General features: G+C 43.0%; 1 protein-coding gene across 1 annotated transcript; it reads left to right on the forward strand.

Moving 5' to 3' along the window:
* The first annotated feature begins 555 nt into the window (after nt 1–555).
* Nucleotides 556–1,080, forward strand: LOC122743793 (phosphatidylcholine:ceramide cholinephosphotransferase 1-like). Its single transcript, XM_043988951.1, has one exon. The coding sequence runs from the start codon at nt 556–558 to the stop codon at nt 1,078–1,080; it is 525 nt and encodes a 174-aa protein (XP_043844886.1).
* The last annotated feature ends 7,600 nt before the right edge of the window (nt 1,081–8,680 follow it).

Raw genomic sequence — 8,680 nt, forward strand, 5'->3', positions numbered from 1 at the left:
AGGGTAACATCTAAGAATCGATGAGGGCTTAGCTGGAGTGAACAACAGAAAATAGAGAGCGGCTAGAAGATAGATGAAGAAGAATCGTCCTCTACAGGTGGTGCAGACACTCTGGAGCCATGTGAGGACCTGGTAGCCTGAGGACAGCCAAGATGACGGTGATTGGATGGATGATCAGTAGTAAGTCATGTGATGTCCTTCCTCAAACTGAATTCCTCTACTTCACTTTGTCCAAAGCACATCTGCATGAGGAAGGGAAGGGAATTAGAAAAAAGAATCTGTCCGCTAAGAAGGAGGTGAGGGGCTTCTCCTGCGCCCACGGAGCGTGGCCTTCTCCATGAAGTGTTCTCCAGACTTCCCGCCCAGCCCGCCCAACGAGTTTGTGCTGCTCATCCGCAGGATGGAGGAGATTTGGAGGGACTGCCTCTCCTATCCCAGGAGCGGGGTCTGCTGACCTGTCAAGAGGAAGCAGAGGCCCCTCTGCCCCCGAGGACAATGAAGGAGGTCGTCTGCTGGTCACCCCAGACGGTGACGGATTGGTTGCTGGAAAATGCCATGCCGGAATACTGTGAGCCCCTGGACCATTACACGGGCCAAGATTTGATCAGCCTCACCCAGGAGGACTGCACCAAGCCGCCGCTCTCCCGCGTCTCCTCTGACAACGGGCAGCGGCTACTGGACATGATCGAAACCCTGAAAATGGAGCACCTGCTGGAGGCGCACAAGAACGGGCACACCAACAGGCACCTGAGCATCAGCGCCGACGGTGGCTTCAGCAGCAAGGCCAAACACAACAGCGTGCCCACTGGCTACCAGGGAGGGTTGGAGATGATCCAAATTCCCATGCCCGAGCCCGAGCGCTCCCAGTACCCAAGGGAGTGGGGCAAGACTCTGCTGGTTTTTCTGTATGCCCTCTGCTGCTTTGTGCTCACTACAGTGACGATCTCCTTCGTCCACGAGCGAGTGCCTCCCAAGGAGATGCAAGCACCCCTGCCAGACATGTTTTTTGACCATTTTAACCGGGTGCATTGGACCTTTTCTATTTGTGAAATAAACGGTTTGATCCTTGTAGGCCTCTGATTCATTCAGTGGCTGTTCTTAAAATAAAAGTCCATCATTAGCCAAAGATTTTTCTTCTTAGTTGGCATGCTGTACCTGTATGGGTGCATCACCATGTATGTAACCACCCTCCCAGTACCCAGCATGCATTTCAACTGTTCTGCAAAGCTTTTTGGAGACTGGAAAGCTCATCTACGGAGTATCATGAAGATGATATAGCTGGGGGTGGCCTGTCCATCACAGGCTCCCACAACATGTATGGAGACTATCTCTACAGGGGGTATACAGTCATGTTAACCCTGACTTACTTATTTATCAAAGAGTATTCTCCTGGGTGACTCTGGTGGTACCATTGGCCCTCCTGGATGCTCAGCTTCTCTGGGGTCTTCTGTATCCTCTTGGCCCATGAACACCACACTGTGGACATTGTGGTGGCTTAATACATCACCACCAGACTTTTCTGGTGGTATCACACAATGGCTAATCAGTAAGTGCTATTGTGTGAATGACACATAACAGCTGTTCAAAGTTGGGAAAGAGGAGCTATCCAAAGTACTGAGGACTCCGTGAGGAAATCGCCATAAAATCAACGGCTCCCTAATCCTTTGATCTTTCAACAGTTACCTTGACTTAACCTAGTCAGTTACCTGGTTATTTTCTTGGGGGGAAAAAGAAAATAGTTGGGGTGGGAAGGGAGGGATCAGAAAAGGTTTCATGCAGAAGGTTCTCCTTGACCTGAGCTTTGAAGGAGATTGGAGATTCTGTGAGACAGACAAGAGGGCTAGCTGCATTCCAGAAAAGAGGTACATGGAGGGGGGAGGTGGGGTGTTGTACCTAAAGAGCAGTAAAAAGTCCAGTTTGGCTGGATCAGAGAGTGTGACACTAGAAGTAACTGTATAATAAAGCTGAAAAGAAAAGTTGGGACCAGGTTGTGAAGGGCTTTAGATGTCGAATAGAGTTTTTATTTGATCCTAGAGGTAATTTGGAGCCAGTGGAATTCCTTTAGGAGGGGACTGACACAGACCTGTGCTCTAGAAAAATTACTTAGGCAGCTGTATGAGGGATGCCTTAGAGAGGGAAAATATTTAAAGGAGAGTTATTAATTAGGATGAAAGGTTAGGTAGGCCTGAATATGTCTACAGGTCAAGTCAAGAAGGATTTAAGTGTACTTTCTAGCTGTGTGACCCTGGGCAAGTCACTTAACCCCAATTGCCTCACAAAAAAAAAGATTTAAATGACTCTTATGTGCCTGGCATTGTGCTAAGTGTGCATTCAAAGGATCAAGAGGGTTATTCTAAGGCTATCATGAATGTCCAGTGGTCTGCATTGTGTAATGGGCTGGTTGGTTGCAGATTCTTCTGAATAGCACTGGGGCACTTGGGTGGAACCTTTTCTAGGATGATCTTATGGCACTGTGTTTTGAGTATGTGTCTTTCCTTTTCATAAGAACGGAATCCTAGACAATGGGTCTAGGGGAGCTAAGTCTTGCCTTTTATGTTCTCTAGAAGCAGGGTGCTCTGGAGGGAGCCATCTGGCCTATGGATGCCCCTTAGAGAATGGGGATTTGAAAGGAGGTCTAACAGTTCCTAATGAAAGAGGGTTCCAGGTTAGTATGGATGGATTTGGGATCTGGTGTGATTCTAAAGCTTCAGCTATTTCAAACCAAAATTCAGATCTGTCCGGGAAGAAATAGTACCTTCATAAAATCTGTAAAATCAAAGACTGGCTTTGGAATCTGGAGACCTATAGCCAAATCCCACCTGTGACCCTTACTACCTATACCTTCGGATAAGTCATTTAGCCATTTTGTGCCTAAGTCTCCTCTTATATGAAATGAAAGGGTTTGAATAGATAGCTTCCTAACATCTCTAGAGCTATGCTCCAATGTTCCTGTGAATTCTTAGGAGTGGTCCTTGAAGGTTTAGAACTCATTAGATTAGTATATTAGCTTATTAATGTATTAGTTATCTGTCTCTGTCTGCCTCTGTTTCTCTCTCACTTTTTCTCTCTCATTTCCTCTCTCTTCCCACTTCTTTTTCTCTACTTGCCCTCTCTTTTTCCTCACTTCTCTCTCTCTTCCTCTCTCTTCAAGAGTCTGACCCAACTACTTCACCAAGAAGGGCAGCCCATATCACTTTAAACTTTTCAGAAGTTGACTTTGTCCCTCCAACACAATTTAAAGCAAAGGTTCTTAACTATAGGCAGTTTCCAATGAACCTTATGGACCACTTTTCAAATTAATGTTTTTAAATGCATAAAATAGAATGCATAAGATTATAAAGAAAATCAATTATATTGAAATATAGTTATCAAAACCTTAAAAATGACAAGTTCACAGACTTAAGAATTTATGTTCTATAGGGAAAAAATGTTTATTGAATTGATCTGTAGAACTCCCTTGATCAATACTCCTTACAAGTGCTGGTTCTCAAACTGTGGTCCAGGGACTCTTTCAGAAGGTCTTCAGGGTCAAAACTAGCTTCATAATAATACCATGGCATTTTAAATTCCAATACAGTAAATATTGATAGATATGACCCACATAAGCAAAAGTTCTTTGGGTTCCTCAATAATTTTTAAAGTATAAGGGGGTTCTGAGACACTTATTGTTATTGTTTAATAGTAGGTCTTCAAAACTCCCATAACCAAATAAAACTTTAAAAATCATTGGACAGTGGGTAAAGCACCAGCCCTGGATTCAGGAGGACCTCAGTTCAAATCTGGCTTCAGACACTTGACACTTACTAGCTGTGTGAACCTGGGCAAGCCACTTAACCCTCATTGCCCTGCAAAAAAATTTATTGGACAAAAGTAACCATGGCCAACAAGTTCTTTCCAAGCAGTGGAACTCTTGACATTCTTGGGAAATTCGAGAATCTAATAACTTTAAGTGTTCAAGAAGATATCTCAATCTCTTCTCTTTTAATTACACCCACTTACTCAAGTTCCACCCCCTGGTGCTTGGTTAAATGATCCCTTCCCCTCTTTGAACACTGACATATTTGAAATGCACCATAGCCTGCTCTCACAAAGCAGCCAACTTCAGTAACTACTTTGCCAAACTGTCCAGTTTGAGCTCTTTCAATTCTTCCCATAAATCCTTCCCTCCCTGCCCCTCTCTACTGAATCATTTTGTCTCCTATCTCTCTGTTCCCTCTAAATTGCCCCAGTCCTTTGAGTCTATAGGCATCCAAGACAACAAACAATTACCCAGATGTTGTTTTATCAGCAGAAGGCACCAGGCAACTATTGTTCCCTTTTTGGGGGGTTATTCATGTGCGACCCAGAATGACAGTTGAATTTTTAAGCTTCATGGAGATGTCATGCTATCCAGGCCCTGAGATCACATGGGGGTAATGGGATGTAGTAGAGAGTGGATGTTCCCGGCTTGGAATGAGTCATGGTAGGTGTGGGTTCCAATCCCACCTCCTACACCAACTCCCTGCATGACCTCACCCAGGCAAGTCGCTTCAATTCTCTGGGCCTCAGTTTCCTTCTCTGTAACATGGATTTGATTGCCTCTGTGGTTCCTTTTGGTCCTAAATATGTGACCCTGTATTGATGGAAAAGGGAGGAAGAAGCTTTAAAAATTAATACTGCCCAAATTTATCTGGTCTGGTGGGCTTTTAAAAATCAAAAATTCCACTCCTTGATTTATCCAGCCTACCTTTAATTATTTCTGCTTCTAGTTTATTAATGATAACTTCTAATCTGGATATTTTTCTATCAATGAAAGAGTTCCATATGTCATTTCTATTGTGTTACAGTAGCGTGGACAGACACTAAAGAAGCATGGCAAATATTACATCAGGCCACTTAGCAGAGTGTCCAGTTGTCCTGACCTCCTGCCATGGGTCTTACCTGGAAAAATTCACAAAGCAGACTTAGTCCACAGTGGAATTCATAGTAGAGTTGTTGCAATCCACCTCAACCCCTGTAGTGTTTCTTCCATAGATTGTGTCAATTCTCTTGTCTACAACAGCCATCCTGGTCCTTCGCCCTCTTCCAGTGAGACTAGTCATAGGAGCATACGATGTAGAAATAAAAAGAAGCTTAGATAATCCAATGAGAGCTGAAACCGATTTTATTTTGCTCTATAGCAATATACAACAGCATATAACAATAGTTATAGGCTCACTATTATTTAATTTCATTAGAATAGTAAACTCCCAGTTGAGGGAGATTTTTGCCAATGAAGGGCAATTTGGGGGAAATGATCACAAGTTCTGTTTGGGACATATTGATCTTGAGATGTTTCCAAGACATCTAGTTTAAAATGTCCAATAGGCAATTTGTGGTGCTGAACTGAACTGAAACTCAGAGGAGAGATAGGGACTGGATATGTAGATGAGTAACTCATCCACAAAGAATTAATAATTAAACCCAACAGAGTTACTGAGTTCAGAATAGAAGAGAGTAGAGAGAAGAAAAGAAGGCCTAGGATAGAGCCTTAGAGGATAGCCACAAGTAGAGGTTGTGATTTGGATCCAGCAAAGGAGATAAAGACTGAGCATCCAGACAAGAAGGAAGAGGAGAACAGGAGAGTGGTATCACAAAACCCCAGAGAAGAAATAATGTCCAGGAGTGCAAAGAGAGTTGACAGTGTCAAATGCATCAAATAAATTGTGAGGAATGAAGACTGATCAAAGACTATCAGATTTGGCAATTAGCTACTTGGCATCTTTGGAGAAAACTGTTTCAGTTCAGAGACAAGTTCAGAAGTTGCCATATTGGCTGAATTCCCTATAGGGAACTTTTGAAGGAACATGGATGAGAGCTGCATAGGACAGGCTGACATAGCTGGGCTGAGACATGCCCTATTGAATGAATCTCCCTAACCAATGTGACTACAAATCCACTTGAGTCATTGGGTGAAGGATTCAAAAGGTCCAATTATTTGTTAATGTCCAAAGTTGTCCTGGAACTGGCAGCTGCCCTAGGAACCTGGAGAAAAGAAGGAAAATATGCTGATTGCCTACATTGGAGGATCATGGGAGGAAGGTCTTCTAATTCAACTCCTCATTTAACAGAAGGAAACAGAGCCCAGGCAGGCTGTTTTAGTGACTCGTCAAAGGTTGGACAGGTAGTAAAGAAGCTGAACTAAGAGACTAGTTGAGAGGCTAGTGGATATCATTGTGGATAGAGTGGGGGCCAGGATTCAAATCCTGCTTCTAACAAATATTCACCGTGTGACTGAAGTCAAACCACCCAACCTTTCTGCTTCTTAATTTCCCTGATAATACCTGTACTCAGCCTCATGATGATCAAAAGAGAAAATATAGGTACAATGCTTTGGAAACTTTGAATCTATATAATAGTAACTTATTCAAGCTTGACTCCTCCCATGGACAGCATATGTATATTGGGAGAGTCTGCCCCGGCTTTTGGGAAGGATGGAAGGGGCATGTTTTATAAACTAATATTCTTATTCTTCCATCGTAGCAACTGCCTTTGATAAGAGTAAAAAAAAATAGTGCCCCAAAGAGAAGACATAATAAGACATCTTCCTCTATGTTTTTTGGAAGTGGGGGACCATGGCTGCAGGATACTACAATGTCAGACAATATACATGCATATATTTGAATATGTATGCATATATATGTATATATGTGTATATATATACATACACACACACACACACACACACACACACACATATATATATATATATGGAGAGAGAGAGAGAGGTTAATTGTTAGAATTTTTTTCTCTTTTTTTGTCCTTTTTCTAAGTGATGCCTCTTCAGAAGAGGATGGAAGGAATGAGACAATAGGAAATCTAGATAATTTTTTAAAATGTCAGTAAAGATGTATTTTTAAAAGAAATGCAGTGCCCTTCCTAATATGTACTCCAGTGCTGACAGGGGAAGCCTATCTATTTCACAACTTTACTTAGATCCAGGCTAGCCAGGGAGGCTGGCTCCTTGCCTGAGGAGTGGGGCTCCAAGGGGCAGCATGCTGGAAGCTTCAAGACAAATAAAAAGTAAAGGCATTCCACCCACATCTGCCAATGAGAAACCAGTAATAGTGCATAATAAAATGCCCCTTCCTTGAGCAGCAGTCAGGATGCCCACGCATTCCCTGCCACTAATGGCATTTTCTCCTATTTGCTGATGGAGGCTCTCATAATAAAGTTTAATGTGGAAGAACCAGGTGCATTTAACCAAAGCTGTAAACATCTCTAATTCTATTTAAAACCAGAGGATGCAGCACATTAACATTTGACCAGTGGACACTTAAGTGGGTGTGAAGCTTAGAGAGTTTCTGGAAGGGACCAGGACATATTTGGCATCTCTGGCATCTTTTATTGAGGACAGTAGGAAGAGGGGAAAACAGTCCAACTCAAGCCTTTTCTCCTCCCCCTCCACACAAATGAATTGGTTGTTAGAAAACTTTTCTAACACTCCTGACATAAAAAGGATGGTGATTCTTGACAGGCTAACGCCCAGTTTATCCCAATGTGCATTAAACATAGACATTAAGGAATTTTCCCCAGTCTAAAATGAATCACTGAAAATAAACGGGTTATAGGTCATAGAGCTGGAGCTGGGAGAGACTTCAGAGTCCAAGTAGTCAAACCTCCTTATATTATAGATGAAGAAACCAAGGCCCAAGGGCATTAAATGATTCACCTGAATTTTACATTAGTGGTAAATATCAGAAGCAGAATCTGCACGCAGTTCTTCTCACCCACACCTGGCTGCCACCCTGGCATCTCAGCTTTCTCCTTTAAAATGGCTGCGTTAGAAGAGATGATCTCTCAAGCCCCTAATGTCAGAGGCAGCTGGCATTGCAGTGGATAAAGTGCTGGGTGTGGAGTCAGGAAAACCTGAACCCAAATCTGGCCTTAGACACTTATTGGGCAATTAATCAATAAACATATATTAAGTGCCTACTATGTGCCAGGCACAGTGGGATACAAAAAGAGGCAAAAGCTCATCCCTGCCATCCAGGAGTTTATAATCTAACAGTGGAGACATCATGCAAACAAATATACACAGGATAAATGAAGAAAAAATAGCATAAAGAAAGCACTAGAATAAAGAGGAGCTGGGGAAGGCATCCTGTAAAAAAGTGGGATTTTAGCTGGGACTTAAAGGAAGCTGCTGGGGAGGTCAACAGCTGGAGTGGAGGAGTGTTCCAGTTCTAGAGGAAAGCCAGAGGAAATGCCAGGAGCCTGGAGATGGAGTGTCTTGTTCATGGAACAGCCGGGAGGCTGCCATCACTGGATCAACGAGGATGTGTTGTAGGGTAAAACTTAAGGAGATGGGAAAAGTGACAGTCAGGCAGGTGATGAAGGTTTCTGAATGCTAAACAGAAGATTTTGTCTTTGATCCTGGAGACAATAGGGAGCCATTGAAGTTTACTGACTAGTGAGGTGACATGATCAGATGTGCTCTTTACAAGAAGGAAAAAAAAAACCTTTAGTGGCTGAATGAGGATGATGAATTGTAGTGGGGAGAGAGTTGGGGCAGGCAAGGGCCTGCACCAGGGTGGTGACCATGTTAATGGAGAGAATGGGGCATATTCAAGATATGTTGCAAAGGTGACATTCAAAGATCTTGGGAACAGATTGGATGGGGTGCGGGTGCCTCACAGTGAATCAGATAGGACAGAGCCTT

The sequence above is a fragment of the Dromiciops gliroides genome, chromosome 2 (genome assembly GCF_019393635.1).
Source record: "Dromiciops gliroides isolate mDroGli1 chromosome 2, mDroGli1.pri, whole genome shotgun sequence".
Classification (NCBI taxonomy): domain Eukaryota; kingdom Metazoa; phylum Chordata; class Mammalia; order Microbiotheria; family Microbiotheriidae; genus Dromiciops; species Dromiciops gliroides.